The 16,353-nt window shown below is 41.5% G+C and overlaps 1 protein-coding gene across 1 annotated transcript; it reads left to right on the top strand.

The window, feature by feature from the left end:
• The first annotated feature begins 890 nt into the window (after positions 1-890).
• Positions 891-12,775, top strand: TM4SF18 (transmembrane 4 L six family member 18). Its single transcript, XM_042457984.1, has 5 exons — positions 891-2,666; positions 5,197-5,286; positions 7,721-7,863; positions 9,325-9,505; positions 11,873-12,775. Exons 1-5 carry the CDS (start codon positions 2,490-2,492, stop codon positions 11,885-11,887), a joined length of 606 nt encoding a protein of 201 aa, XP_042313918.1. The 5' UTR covers positions 891-2,489; the 3' UTR covers positions 11,888-12,775.
• The last annotated feature ends 3,578 nt before the right edge of the window (positions 12,776-16,353 follow it).

Below are 16,353 nucleotides of genomic sequence, written 5' to 3'. Positions count from 1 at the left end.
GAACAATGGATGCAAGCTACAGGAAAAGAGATTCCACCTCAACATTAAGAGGAACTTCCTGACAGTAAGGGCTGTTTGACAGTGGAACACACTCCCTTGGAGTGTGGTGGAGTCTCCTTCTTTGGAGGTCTTTAAGCAGAGGCTGGACGGCCATCTGTCAGGGATGCTTTGATTGTGATTTCCTGCATGGCAGGGGGTTGGACTGGATGGCCCTTGTGGTCTCTTCCAACTCTACAATTCTATGATTCTCTAAGATTTATTCAGAGGGTGTTTATTATTGCCTTCTTCAGAGGATGAGACAGTGTCTTGCCCAAGGCCACCCAGTAGGTTTCTATGTCTGAGCAGGGATTCAGAACTTGGTCTCCTGGAACCTGAATCTAACACTCAGATCACTACATCACATTGGCTCCCATGAACTGCTACCATTTCCTTCTAGTAGAAAAAGACTGCCATAGACCGCTCATCACTAAGGGATTATACAGACCGGCACTTAGTGCCGGCCAGTGCACAGGGTGAAGGCTGAGCATGGGTGCCATTTTGACACGCGCCCTTTTAGATGGCATGCACCATGATGACACACATCTGGCGCAGCACCCAAACAGCGCAGCATGGAAAGGATGTCATAACGCAGTGCTGCGGCACTTATGATGCCTTTTCCAGGGAGCCGCTTGGGGCAGCTTTTTTTTCTCCCTTCAGGGAGTGGATTGGTGCCAGTGCATGTGGTTGCTGTGGCACCAATCCGGGGCAAATAGGGGCGGCTGCATGCCGCCCATCCGTATAACCCCTATGTGTCATTATATGCATGCTATTGATGCATGGTCTATCACTAAGAGAAATCCTGTCCCTATAAAATGTGCAAAGAGGCTTCCTAAATCATGCATAAGGTAGTATTTTTATGGTGATGGGGCATTTTGGATAATATTGGATGATATGGAAAAAAGCATGAGTAAGGCCTGGCTTTGTCTGTTCTTAGCTTCCATAGCAGTATCTGTCTTGCATCATGAGGCTAAAGTAGCAACTTACTTCTGTTCTTAGATTTCAGTTACTTACATTAATTCTGGTCCATGATGCTGAGCCAGTCTACACTAGGAACAAAAGTCTGAATGGTCCCTGGAAATGCTACATACAATTTTTCTCCACAGGGACATCAGTGATGGTGAACCTTTTAGAGACTGAGTGTCCAAACTCCATGGCATTCCTGCACTGGGTGTCATCTGGTGTTGGAGGGGGGACTTCTGGGAGTGCAGGAGTTCTATCTTCTGGGGGCAGGATTTCTGAAGGCAAGACTTCTACCTTCTAGAGGCAGGACTTTTGGGAAGCAGGACTTCTGGGCGGGGAAAACCCAAGGCACACTCTCTCAGCCCCAGGCTAGCAATACCAAACCCCTCTCTGATGAATCATACCAAGAAAACTCCATGATATTTTCACCTTAGGGTTGCCATAAGTCGGAAACAACTTGAAGGCACCACACACCTAAGTCACATTCTCTCAGCCTCAAGGGATGGCAAGGGCAACCCCCCCTCTACTCCTTCCCCTGCCTTTCCGTGCTTTTAACTAGCTGTTGGAGCATTTGTGCTCCACTCCTCCCCCCACCCTCCCATGCCTTTTAACTGGCTTCCCGAAGCCAGTTAAATGCACAGAAGGGTGGGGGAAGAGGAGGAAAAGGTGCGTGTGCCCACAGAGAGAGCTCTGTGTGCTAGAGAGGGCACGTGTGCCATAGGTTCACCACGACTAAGACAGATTGTCTACACTACCCAACTGTCCATATGAATTTTCCTGGGTCCACTGCCACTCTCCCCACTGCACAGACACTGAGTTTAAACAATAAGGAAGTATACCCTGGATCTGGGAAGGATGGGGCCATTTATTGTGTGGCCTTATCACCCCAGATTTTTTTTGTGGGGGGGGGAGGGTTTGTAATGAGTAAAGTAGTGTAAACAAGGCCTCGAAGTGGCCCAAGTCTTCTATGGTGGTGGTAGTGTGATGCAATGGTTTGAGCATTAGACTATAAAACTGGATTCCCTGCTTGGCCATGGAAGCCCACTGGGTGATCTTGAGCAAGTTACACTCTCCCAGCCTCAGAGAGGAAGGCAATAGCAAACTTCCTCCAAAATGAAATGCATGCTTGTTACAAAGGCAAAAAGTAAATAAGCACAATTTCCTAATCACAGGATCTGTTCCTGGTTTTGGTCTGTTTTCTTTCCATTCAAAGAAATACTATCTTCTAAAGACTGACTGAGGTCTAAGCAGCTAATTCCCTTTAGACTCCAAAGGGAAGCAAAGTTCCTTAGAGGAACATCCCCTCCCTTTTCAGATCTATTGTTCTGTGAACAGCAAAGCCTTCATTTGCTGTGCATTGGACTTGTTTGACAAGAACCATATCCCAGCAACTGGTTCTTGTAAATGCAAAATAACTCAATTTAAACAAGACAGCAAGTAGTATTTGATAACTTGGGGGAAAGAAAGGGCAATTTCTCTGCCCTTTAGAGATGGGATTACAGAAATGTGGTGGCTGTCTGAGTTGCTTGTTAATCCCCTTTGCGCTTTGGAGCATTGTTATAAATATCCTGCTATATTTTCCTGATGGGAAATCTTTGTATGCATCCAGCAACAACCTCACCAACTATGTGTGGTATTTTGAAGGAATCTGTTTCTCTGGTATAATGGTAAGTGTGGCTTCTGCACTTTTTACTATGGTAATTGCATTTCTGATGTACCCTGCTGCAAGGCACTAACTGCAACATGACCATTTAATCTTGTCTTGTGATATAAAAAGTAGAAAGGAGCAAAGAATAATTCTATTAATTTACAGCCTGTCAATTTATTCAGTATCTCCAAATCAAAGGATGCTAGTGCCCTAATATTTCAAAATTTTAAGGGGATAAGTCTTAGTGTAGGACTTGTTTACTAGCTGTACTTCAGTTCCAGGTAGTTTAAGATTATGACATGCAAGAGCATTTACTTCAAGACAGCATACTTCATGAATCTGCATGCTTGATTTGCCATCTAATAGGGGGTTTATGGATATTTTCACTAATTTGGGACAGTATCAGCACATCTCTAGTTATACTTGTACAGCCAGAGAGTACAATCAAAGTGAAGAGTAGCTGGAACAAACTGACACTGAAATTGTTTGTTTCAATTACAGGTATGTGTTCAAAGCATTTTTGTCTTGCCTTTCTGTTCCAAAGGTATACTTGAAGCAAATTATATCAGTGCAATTAAAGTATGCATTCATATCAGCAATAATATGTACCTGAAAATACTGTATGTCCCATTGAAGTCTTTGAGTTTGTTGTGGTTAACTTTAGGCTGCTCCTAAGATCAATATTGTACCAGAATAGCTATCAAATATTAAGATCCTATAGAGTTACAGGTAAAATTTGCAGGAGACATCTAAAAGTGTTTAACTTTTAAAAGAGGAGTCTGTTCTCAACTGCATGAGGGTTGGTTATAGTTAATCAGTTATTTGGGTAAAGCAAATATAAACATGCACTCTTCATGTTTTCAGACAACCCTTAATGATTTTTTTTAATTTGTTGCCAAGAGTTGGCATCGAAAGGAGCTTTAGAACTAATTCCAGACACATAATGCACAGAAAAATGTCTAAAACAAATGCTTTGCTGAGTGGTGGCATTCTTATTTGTATCTGTCCCATAGTAGAGGTCTTAAGAGTTAAACAGTATGCTAGGCTGAATGCCTAGCATGCTGTTCAGCATAACTTTCCTTTTTTACAGCCAGGTAAATATACATCACCCTGAGCTTGTTTGGAGGTTCTAGCAGGGGAGCGCAGCTATCGTATACCCTTGACCGAAGAACAGTACCGGTCGTCCTCTTCCACCGAGCATGCAGCTTTGGGAGGGACGCACATGGAGCGGTGAGGGAGGAAGGGGACACCCGCCTAGCCAGATATTAACAAATTACAACTTCCCCCCCAAAAGTTATAATTCTACAAAGGCCAATATGAAGATCTTAATTGAGAGGGCTTCTCTGTTCACCTTAGCATGAAAAGTTTTTGTGCAATTATGACTTGGCAGGTAGAGTGGTATTCCCTCTATTTGTGATGCTATAGAAGAAATCTCTGTGTGAAAACCAAAGGGCTTTTCACATGACATGGGGTGCATCTACACTCTAATGTAGTTTGATAGCACTTTAACTGCCATGGATCCATACTACTCTACCAGCACTCTGGTAGAGAAGGCTAAAATGCTTGTAAAACTACAAGTCACAGGATTCCATTGGATGGTCTACAGAATTTTAAGTAGTGTCAAATTGCATTATTTCTACAGTGTAGATGCACTCTGTTATTGTGCTGTGAATCAACTTTTACTGCCATGGCAACATACTATGAACTCCTGGGATTTGTAGTCTGGCAAGGCAAAAGAGCTCTTTTGCTGAGAAATTCCTCCCTAAAATGCAAATCTCAGGATTTGATATATGAATCATAATAGTGTTGTATGTGTGCATATGAAAGGCCCCAAATCTTTTTTTTAAATATCTTTGTAATCAATATTTTTATCTTGGGCATCCTTTTAATTTCATTTCTGTCCAAGGTGAGAAAGCTCTTTCTACTTTTTTATCACATGGTAAAAAAAGGACTGCTATCACGGGAAAGCTGAATTTGCTAGGAATGTTGTAGATGAGAAAGTGAATGCTCATGCTTGATCTCTGCCTGTTCAAACACCAGTAACTGCAATGAAAAGTCAACATGGGTTGTCTATTGATCACTGAAGGGAGATTAGATTATTCATCACATAGTTGTTTCCTTTTTTTGATCATCTATGAAAAATGTCCTTCCAACATGCCTTTCTTTGAATTTAATTATATACAGAGTAGATTATGGTGAGAACCAGTGTGGTGTAATGATTTGAGCATTTGACTACGACTGTAGAGAGCAGGGTTTGAATTCCTGCTCAGTCATGTCAATGGAGATGACCTTAGGCAAGTTACACTCTCTCAACCTCAGAGGAACGAAAAGGGAAACCCCCTCTGAACAAATAGTGCCAAGAAAAATCCCATCATAAATTCACCTTAAGGTCACCATAAATTGGAAATGACTTGTAGGCACACAACAACAACTACAAGATATATGGCACTATTTGATCAGAATGGTATTAATCTTCTGAGACAGCCAGGATCCAGTAATGGCTTAGCTTGATTCAGTGTCCTCTTTGATATCCATTCCTGCTCTTCCAGATGCTTATGCTGGCAGTACTTTTAATAATCTTGGATCAAGACACCTTTCACAAATGCTGTCAGAATGAGAGCTGCACTAGAACATACAGGGTCAGTATCTCGATTTATGCTTGGTGCTCTTATTATAAAAACTCTCTTCTCCTTTTACTCCTTTAGCCTCTACTGTTTCTGTTCTCTTTCTCACTTTACCTCTTGCATCTCTGCTGAGAACAGAGAAAAACAAAAACAGGAAGGATTGCTGTCCCACCACTCTCAAATGGATGGAAACCTTTCCTTCCTCCTATTCCCTTTTTTAATGCTATCAACAAATATACCCTGCTAACACCTTATTCTTTTAGGTTTCCTTTCCTGTAGGATGAATCCAGCACTTAGGAAAGTTATTTTTTGGACTATAATTGGCTTGCTTGGAAATGCTACAAAAAAGTCTTGGGAAGTGAGTGCATCACGGTCTCAGGAAGGAAGCATCAAAATTATCCTCCTATGGTCTATAATACCTATGCTTTAAATATACAGTTTTAATATTTATTTTTGGTATTAGCTACATATATATACAGACTATATCCTTATGAATTCAAGCGATGGGTGTACATGGCTGTCTTTCTCCCCACCTTATCTTCACAACAACCTTGTGAGGCAGGTCATTTTCAGAGAAAGTGACAGGACTAACGCCATATATGATGTTTGATGGCTGTGTGTGGAATTAAAATGGACCCTTTCACACTGCACACTTTGCCATTGCTACAAACCCTAGAAGTCCAGAAGATACATAATAGCAATTTCATTCAAATCATAGAACTATATCTGTGTAGTGTCAAAGGGCACAGATTTTCCCTTCACTCTAACTCAGACCTACACAACTTGGCAGTAGGAAGGGGCCAAAACTAAAATAGGCTAAACGTCTTCAGGTCACAGATAGGTTTTAATTAAATATTAATTAATTAATATTAATTATCAGTAATTAAAATAATACATATTATTAATATTAATTCCATCCTCTTCTGCCTGGCCCTCTCCTGGGGCGAAAGCCAAGCAGTGGAGGAGCTTTGCAGGGCTAGCAGTTGTCTGTCCTCCTCCTCCTCCACATGTCCCTCTCCTCAGGAGAAGGCCAAGCAGCAGAGGAGGAGCCTTGAAGTTGTTCCACATCTTCAAGGGCTGCCCCAAATCCTTTGGTGTGCTGTGTGTGTGGCCCCCGGGCTGTATGTTGTGCAGGCCTGCTGTAACTGCTTTATCCTCTCTAAGGCAAGGTCCACAACAGACTCACAGCTCTCCCCTGCAGCAGCATTTTTGAACAATACTCTTCCTGTTACCTTGCTCCTCATGAAGTTCATGGCTGTTTGTGACACCCTGACTTCCTGGAATTAAACTAAAAACAACTAAACAGTCAAACAAATTCTATGCCAGTAACAAATTCCCTATCTTCTTGTATCTTGCTTCCCCCTGCCCCCCCCCACCCCCCACCCTAAAACCCTTTATAAATCTGTGCTCCCAGCTTGGACTTTTGACAGCAAATCCAATAAGAAATGCATGTTTTTGCAAAAAAATCTGGGTAAGGACACTCATATGGGATAAATTCTCCTTTTGTGTACCAGTGGTTATTAGTGGTTGCCAGGTCAGTGGAGCAGTGAATCAACTCTAGGTTTTAGCCTGACGTTCAGCATCTTTAAAGTTTGGACACCCCCCCCCCCCCCCAACACACACAGAGAATTGTATTTATCTATTTATTTTCCTGTCTTTCTCACAACACATGACTTAAGGTGGATTTGCAACATTGTAAAACATTATGGCTATTTTAAAAAAAACTTTCTTGGCTTTGATTGAATTTGTCACTTCATTACCACATCTAAAAGTTTAGCATTTCCATGCCTATTCATACACTGTGATTATAAAGGTCCTTCCTGGGCACCAGTTCACACCAAGCATCTGAGGAAGTAGACCAAGTCTATGGAGTTTATCACATGGGGGGGGGGGGCAAAGTTCCCAAATCCCATGAATAAACGGGGATTAAATCTGGGAATATCCCACAAAAGTGGGATCGTTTTTTGACTATGTAGCCCGATGTTGCCATTATCCTGGACTTAATCCATGATTAAAGTGGCCAAAAAGCACCTCATTTTACTTTTGGGATTTTCCTGAAAATAAAAAGTGGCCAAAAGCAGACAAAACATGTATTTTAATTCACCAGTTAAGTCTGGGGTAATGGCGATGTCGGGGACATAGTCTGAAAACAATCTTGCTTTTGCGGGATATTCCCGGATTTAACCCCCATTTATACACGGGACCTGGGCACTTCCTTCGCATGCGATATAATCCTATGAAAGCTCATGCCACAGCTTCTTCTACAGTTAGTCTCAAAGGTACTACAAGATCTTGACCTTGCAGTTACTGATCACCTTCAGTACTAAGTTAGACTAAGGAAATAATTTTATGTGGTGAAAATGTTTACTTCTCTCATGTGACAGAAAGGATAGCATTTCTGTCTTTCCTGCATCCTCATAAATATAACACTGTGCTCTCTTTAACACAGCGTTTTATTTCAGTTGTGCTTGCCCTGCTAGGGATTGCATTCTCTGGATACAGTCTGATCATATCTACTCTGGGCTTAGTTCAGGGACCATACTGCAGAACCGCAACTGGCTGGGAATATGCCTTCAAAGACACTGCAGGCCGGTAAGAAAAACTGCTATTGCTAAGGGCAACTTTAGATGTATTAATTGTGTCTTGTCCCAAGATTTAAAACTGTATCTTTGCGTGCTTCTGCATGTAGCAGATCCTTTCATTTTCATCCACTTGCCCTTGTCCTTTGTAAAGTTTGTGACAGCTTTCATGCCTTCCAACATTTCACAGTGGAAAATCTGCACACATGTGGGCAGGTTACATCAGAGTACGGTTAAGATAACAAATTAATGAAGAAGAGCAGACAGGCTAAGAGAGGCTATAGCAGTTTGCTCTTGCCTGAGTTTACAGGGAAGGACAAGAGTTAACTGAGTGCAACCTTCCTGTGTACTTTGCAGCACTTGACATTAGCTGAGGACAGGGGAGGATGGGACAAGGAGGAGACATTTTAAAAACAGCTGAAAAAGTGAGATGGCAGCAAATTAACCAGGACTATCCCTGCCAAATCAGTACAATTGAAGGGTATGAACCTACATGTGTATAGCTGCACATTTCAAATCATCCAACCTCATTTCCAGACACTCTTCTTCATCTTCCTTCTCCTCCTCTGTTCCTAGGCCACTGACAAAAAAGATTCCTTTTCCACCCTAACATCATTTCCTTGTATGTCACTAACTCATACTTTCATTCTTTACTCCAACATTCCTCAACTGCATGCATTAAACTGAAACTCCCATTTTTCCAGACAGCACAGGAAATAGTCATGTTGTCTGAGGATGGTGGGAAATGTAGTTCAGATATATTCAGAGAGCACTGGGTTAGAGAAAGCTACCTTTCACTGAAAGATCTATATCTGCTCCCTGCTGAGTGTGAGCAGAAGGAGCAAGCATGCATGGGGAAAATGTCACTCAAAGGAAGCAAAAATATTATCCAGGCCACTGCTACTGCTTGCACTGGACAGCTATCAGCTTTAGTGCAGAGCCTGTATATATACAGGTATTGTTGCTTGAAGAACCTCACAAGAAATAAGAAACAGAAACAGGTCAAAAAGGAGCCACCATCATTGTGTATTATTGTTGTTGTTGTTGTTGTTGTTGTTGTTGTTGTTATGCTTTATTTATATAGCACTGTAGATTTGCACAGCGCTGTACATACTTTTAACTCAAAGGAGAGAGATAAAAGTATTCTGCTTTCTATTTTGAAATTACTTTGTTTGGAAAGAGCAAAGCCAACAAAGAACATTGTGGCACCTTAAAGACTAATAAGTTTTATCAGGCATAAACTCATCCACTCTAGTTCTTTCAGCAGGTGTATGAAGTTGCACTTGATGCATTTGATAAAGTGGGCTAGAATCCAAGATGGATAAGAAGATGGGACATCATTGTGTTGCTGACAAGACTGAGTGGGAAATAAAGCTCTGAATATTTCCCTCATCTACAAAATTTGACAGGACCTTAGCTATGTCTGTGACAACAATATAACTCCAATTCTTTTATGCTTCTGTTTCTCTGATAGCTACCTCACGGATCAGACCTCCTGGTCTCAATGCTCTGAACCTGCTTATGTAGTGGAGTGGAACATCATTTTGTTTTCTGTTCTGATAGCTCTTAGCGGTCTCCAAATTTTGATCTGTTTTCTGAAAGTGATTGCTGAGTTAAAAAGGATATTGTGCGGGACCTATCCTGTTTTTGTGCAAGTAAGAGAATAATTTTTTTAAAAAAAACTACTGTTTAAGTAGACATAACAACTGTATGTTTATCATTCCATTTGGTAAACTATGGGACTAAATATTTGTCTCCATAGATAGTACGTAACTATTTCAGGATTTTTAACTGGAAAACTCCCCTCAACACTTCATCACTTTATGGCTCTGGAGGGGTGAGAGGCTATAAATAAATGCTCTGAATGAATGAATGGATGAATGGATGGATGGATGGATGAGCCTCGTCTATGTGCGTGCTGCTGTGGTGGGATTGTTTCATTTATTTATTTAATTTATATCCCCTTTTTCTCCCAATATGGCATCCAAAGCAGCTTATGGTGTATGTTTAAAATAAAACAGGTAAAACAATAATAGTACAAAAGTTTTTAAAACCCATTAAATAACCAAGCCAATTGATACATTAATTTAAAACAGTTAAAAATACATTCAAACATAGTGAAAGATGCAGCATGTCTATTAAAAATCCTTCTGAAGCCTCTTTGAATAAAAAAAAAATCTTTGCTTGCCTCAACTGGTAGCACCCTAAGAGTCTGTCTGCATGGTGTGTATGCATGTGTCATCAAGTCACCTGTTGACTTATGGTGACACCATGGATTTCATGGGTTTTCTCAGGCAAATTCAATTTTGTACGTTTTTAATTGTATTATTTTATATTGTAAGCCATTTTGAGTTCCAACATTGGAAAAAATGGGATAATAATGAGGTGTAATAATAATAATAATAATAATAATAATAATAATGATAATAATAATACTTAGAGGTGGTTTTGCTAGTTCCTTCCTCTGAAATAGCTGAAGCACCTGGTATTACTTGGTGGTCCCCCATCCAAGGACTAACTCTGCTACAGAGTTATAATGGCTGGATACCACTTTAATTGTCATGGCTCCATCCTACAGAATCTTGGGATTTCTAATATGGAGAAGCACGGTTACAAAATTCTGGTCCATCACCCTGAACAACAGCACTACAGCTATTCTAGCAGAAAATTCTAAGGTCTATCTATAGCACACTGCCCTGGCTCCATTCTTTGGAATTTATAGGAGGGTTTTGTTTTGTAGGGGAAAAGGAGACTGATAATTCTTGCTCGAATGCTCCAGTTCTACAATTTAGGAAAACAAGCTAGAGCTCTCTAGCAGGAAAGTCTAAGAACCTCCCAAAACTATAAATACCAATATTCCATAGGACAGAGCCAGGATACAAGAAGTATCAAACTGCTGAATAATACACATTTACCACTGTCTATACTGCTGCTCGTCTGCCACCCCATGCATGGTACCACTCTGTGACACAAGAGCTAATTTCCAGTAAGCTGATTAGAACAGGATTTCTTAACTGGCTTGCTGCTATAAGCATCGTAATAGAATTTGGGTTAAATCCAGTGTTGAAATGAAGGGGATCTATTAGTCACAACTAGTTTAAATTCAGTTTGATTTCAGTGGGTCTGTTCCAGATAGGACTAATGTTGGGTTTATCTGTTTGTTTGACATATAGGAAATGTATAGGCCAAAAAACACATACAATTGTCATTTTTTAAAAAAACTGATACAAGTATAAAGTTGGATCCAGCATGATTTCAGTGTTGGACTAGCACTCTGGGAGACCAGCGTTTGAATCCTTGCTTGGCTGTGGAAACCTACTGGAGGGCCTTAGGCAAATCACGCTCTCTCAGCCTAGAGGAGGGTAATGACAGCCCCAGAAAACTCTGGGATAGGGCTGCCTTTGGGTTGCCATAAGTTAGAAGTGACAAAACAACATCTCTCTCTGGCTTTGCTTCATGAACGAAGATTCAGGAAGGACTCATCCCGTGCTTTGTACAAGCGTGTTGATGACTAAAAAGGCCAATCCGGGATAAACAGGTCCGGTTGCAGAAAGCACAGTGGAAAGTCTCCTTGGGTGATGTTTCTGGGTTGCGGTTCTTTCTGCGTTGTCGTTTCTCTTTGAGACTTGTTCGGCGTGAGCTTTCAAAAAAGGCTGCAGCATCGTGGATTGTGTGTCTCCATGTCTCCCGATGCGAGGCCAGGTCAGACCATTGTTGGTGGACAATTTGGCCAAGCCTGAGATGTTGTTTCAGGGAGTCTTTGTATCTCTTCTTTGGGGCGCCCCTCTTATGCTGACCTGTGGCAAGTTCACCGTAGAATACTATTTTTGGGAGGTGATGGTCCTTCATCCTAGAAACGTGTCCTAGAAACAACAACAAAATGGTACCCTACTGTCCGTGCATAGAAATGGAAAATACTTTAATGCAATTGGTTATAGACACAAGTAACAAGTCCAAGTTCTGATTGATGGATCACATCACTTGCAAGTTAAAATTTGACCGCATTCTCTTCTGTTTTATAGCCTGCGCTGACTTGACAATCTCAGGAAAAGACAAAAGGTGTTTCCAGATGTACAGCTTCTAGAGACAATTATTCTAGATAGTGTCTAGAATCAAAAGGCATTGTGGAGCCCTTCTGCATTTCTCTGATAAGAAAAGAAACAGATGAAACAATGAGGAGCGAAAGAGGAGCATTACAAGTTGATGATGACAGCATCTGGACCCCTGTGAAATTTGGGGTAGAGGAATTGCACAATATAATCCTAGTCTGGATGTATTCTTATGGATGCCACTATGCATGATATCTCTGATTGTGTGCTTTTGATGTAATTTATAGAGTATTACTAAAATAATTTCTCTGGTTTTGTAAGATTCTTTTACATGCTTGAATATGCAGATGCACGCAGGCACACTTGATGTTACATAAGAAATTACAGTCCGTCCTCGCCTTACGCGGGGGATCCGTTCCGGATCCCTCCGCGTAAGGCGAATTCCGCCTATGCTCGAGCCCCATTGGAAACAATGGGGCTTGTGCGCGGCGGTGCGGCAGCGTGCGCGCACGCAGCGCACAACAGGCGCGCGCACCCATTCAATTGAATGGGACGCGCCGCCCCTTCCGCCCCACGCGCCCCGCGGCTTGAGCACGTATGCTCAAGGCCACGTATGGTGCGCCTGCGTATGGCGCGGGCACACTGTACTCTTATATTTTTTTCAATATGTACATTTCAAGACTTAACACCCTTCTAAGTTTACAGTTTCTGGCATATTCACATTTCTAGTTTCCTTTTCCCACTCTTTTCTCTCTCTTGTCTGTCTTGTATATTTAAACTGTGATACCCCTAAGGGAACTTTTATATTTGCATATTTTAAGCACATAGTATAGCATATTGTTGATGCTTCATGAATAAATATTTGGTTCCTAATAATTATTTGGTCATATGACTGTGGATAGCTTCAGTGAGGCCTCATTCTTTTACATCATAGACCGGAATTTGGGCTATCCTACTCCAGATTGCAAGTGGAGTCAAATGAAGAAATGCATTTCTGTGTAAAAATTATTTAAATGGGCTGGTTGCTAAATTAGGACCCAGAGCTTTGAAATTCTAAATCAGCTGTCATTTTTTTTTGTGAGCATTAAAAAAAAGTTTTCTGATGACAGAAAATCATTTTCAGTTTATGTCTAGAACAACAGCTCCTCACTGCACTGCCCAGTCTTCACTGGCTGAATGCCTCCTTTGTATTGGGGTATAGCAGGGGGTGGTGGTGGAGGAGGAGGAGGGAAGTTACAGGGAAGGAAGGGAAATAACAAGAGTCCTCTGTTCAGGCTCGAGCTTGTGCCAGCACAGAATAGAGGCTCATCTCAACAAGCACAATGAAACAAATAGATGTGAAGGGCTTTTTGCGAAACCAGAAACATCTAACATGAACTTTAGAAGCAGGAATTGTGTACTATTACAACTTGAAGTGCAGGCCCACTGCAGTAGCAGCAATGCCATGGAGAGTCCAAAAATGTCCATAGCTGTGTTGATCAACAACAATTTCTAGAAGCATTTGTCTCTGCCAGGAATAGGACTTTTAGAAAGCTACATCCAAATACTTTGGCTTACAAGATGGATATGTTTGCTCATAACAGTACATCATTGTTGGAAAAATCCATTTACTTGCTAGTTAACTTTGGGAATTGTAGCTAAACAGAAGGGGAACAAGGGATTCGAAAAGGGGTGGCAAAAAATGTCATAGGCCCATTCCACATGGGCAAAAAGTACATCCTACGTATGTACTAGGGTTACAAAAGGGCGTCCCTTCCGGACACCCTAACTCTAGTACGTACCTAGTACGTACAAAATGGCGGCGCCCATTCTACATGGGCGCCGCCATTGGGATGACATCCCTGCACCACCTCCAAACGGAGCGGTGCAGAAGTGACGTCCTGGTGCCGCGTGAGGGCGCCTGGGGTGCCCTTTCTGCGGCGCCAGAAGGAGCTCCATTTCAGAGCTCCTTCCAGCTTTGCGTCACTGGGCGCAGCCGAGTGGCCCCTTTCTGTTTGTCCCCGCCGCCATTGGGTGTCCTTGGGGCATGAAGCCCCAAGGACACCCCTTTCCAGGCCGCGGGGAAGCGGCCTTTTTCCGCTTCCCCGCGGCCTGGAAAGCGGCAGATCGGGGCCTCAGAGGCTGCCGCTGTGGCAGCTGAGGCCCCGATCCAGCAGAGAAAGGGGCAGGAACAGGCCGCCCCAAAAGGGTGGTCTGTAAACCGCCATAGTCAAAAAGTCTTGGATTTTTAGTGCCACATGCCCTGGCTCTGCTATACCCCTGGTGAAAAATTGTCATTTTTAGATTTAGATCATCTATATTTATATGACAATCGATGCATATCTGAGAGCCAGCATGGTGTGATGGTTTGAGATTTGGACTTTGGAGTTTATCAAACGGGAGGAATTTCTCTTAAATTCAAATGAAAAGAAAGTGGGGCCAAAACGCATACACTTAAAGTAGCTAGTTTACGTGAATATGCATTCAAACTGGCTCCCCATTGCCCGAAAATAGCATGCCATTGCCCGAATTTGCATGTGGTAGTCTATCATGCAATAACGTGAAACCACATGATTGCGTTCGGACTGACTTCCCATTGCCCAAATTTGTGTGTAGTGGGTTATCACACAATAACGTTAAACCCCATAATTGCATTCAGATTGCCATTGGATTATACTTCCAATTCCCCTTGTCTGATAAACTCCTATGATTCTAGAGAACAAGGTTCAAATCCCCACTCAGCCATGAATATCTACTAAGTGACCTTAGACAAGTCAAACTCTCTTAGACACAAAGGACAGCAATCATGGAACTCCCCCTGAACAAATCTTGAAAATTAAAATCCATGATAGATTAGCCTTAGGGTTGCTATAAGTCAAAAATGACTTCAAGGCACATAATAACAAAATACGTATACTTAACTCTATAATCCAATCTATCTCTTAAAAAGTTCCTCCTCCCTATAAATGTTATTACTGTTCAAAGGTAAGTAGGGCATATAGAGCAGCAAAGAAATGAGGCTGCTGGACGAATTACCAAGAGTGAGAGAGAATCCATGAATTTAGATTATGTGGATATGAAAGGCCAACTGTAATTTTCAATACTAGGTCAACATTTATACTATGATATAAAAATATTGATTTGTCTGCGTGTTATTCTATACACATTCACATTTTGTTATCACAAACTCACCAAATTTGGTGTGTTATCTAATGAAATTAAAAGTGACACCAAAGTAATCTGTTGGACTTGATCCATCAACTACTTCAGGTCAAGTTGTTAAAAAGAAACAATTGCCTGGAATTTACATATCTTGAGTATAAGACAACAATAGAAAACAAAAGGTAGAACTGCCCATGTAGAATACAGAATACAAAATACTCACCTTCCAGCCTTATCAGTTGGAGAAACATTCTATAGAAGCATATTCATCATAATCTTCCAGTTTATAACGCTTAGAAGATGAAGCCTAAGGTTTATCTCCAACATTAGAAATAAAATTGTTGCTATATCATCCACCTAGGACCCTAGGTTGTGGCTCATTCATATAAAATTATGGTGCTTGTTCTTACTGAGTTTTCATATTTTTATATTGTGATTTGACCTAGCTTTGTATATTGTATGATGGGGTGCTGAACGGTTCTTGACCCAAACAAGAAGGGGATGACCTAGCCATGCAATTTACATGCTGTTCCACATATTCACCGTAGCGTTTATGATGCCCCTTCCAGGAAGCTGCCCAGACCAGCTTCTTTTGGGGCCAGATTGGTGCCATAGCGTGTGGCTGCTGCAGCACCGATCCAGGGCAGGAAGGGACACCTTCTAGCCGCCCGTCTGGAGTGCCTCAAAATCTCCATGCTACAGTTGGCATACCACTTCTTTACACCTGAGTATGATGGACACTTGTCACTAAATATTTTTTCCATACACTCATGGATTTCCTCTGGAGTTTTCTGCAGGAACAGAAACTTCCTGACAGCCCAGTCTTCAGCACTGGAAAATTCCATACTTTTCACTGACATGGTAAAGTTGACATGGTAAAATTCAGAAATTAGAACTATAATCCTGCAAATTGGCAGTTTACAATACAAAATTACACTCTTTCAAGCTGCAGTGATTGAGAAATGGATCAAGCTGAGACCTTTTCAGCCTGAGTGCAAAATACAACAACCAGATTCCACATTGTGAAATGCAGGATTTGTTACTTGTGCCAGCTGCAAAGAACAAGATGTGCATTGACTGAACATTGGGAAAATCCCACAGTTTTTAGCAGAGCAGGGTCAGTTTAATCCTTCAAAACCTTTTGATTGGGAAAGTTTCCCAAACACTGAAATCAAGACAAACATACTCAGTGTTTTTTTAAAAATATACAATAATCTGAGAGCTGCCTGAGTTACTGGAATGAGATCTGGCTGTGTTTATTTTAACAAGAATTGTGCAACCCTTCAGCCCATTGAACTAAGCAAATCAAAGAA

Source organism: Sceloporus undulatus, chromosome 3, assembly GCF_019175285.1.
Source record: "Sceloporus undulatus isolate JIND9_A2432 ecotype Alabama chromosome 3, SceUnd_v1.1, whole genome shotgun sequence".
NCBI lineage: Eukaryota > Metazoa > Chordata > Lepidosauria > Squamata > Phrynosomatidae > Sceloporus > Sceloporus undulatus.
Note: the sequence above shows the minus strand (reverse complement) of the source record. Positions and strands in the feature narration are given on the sequence as shown.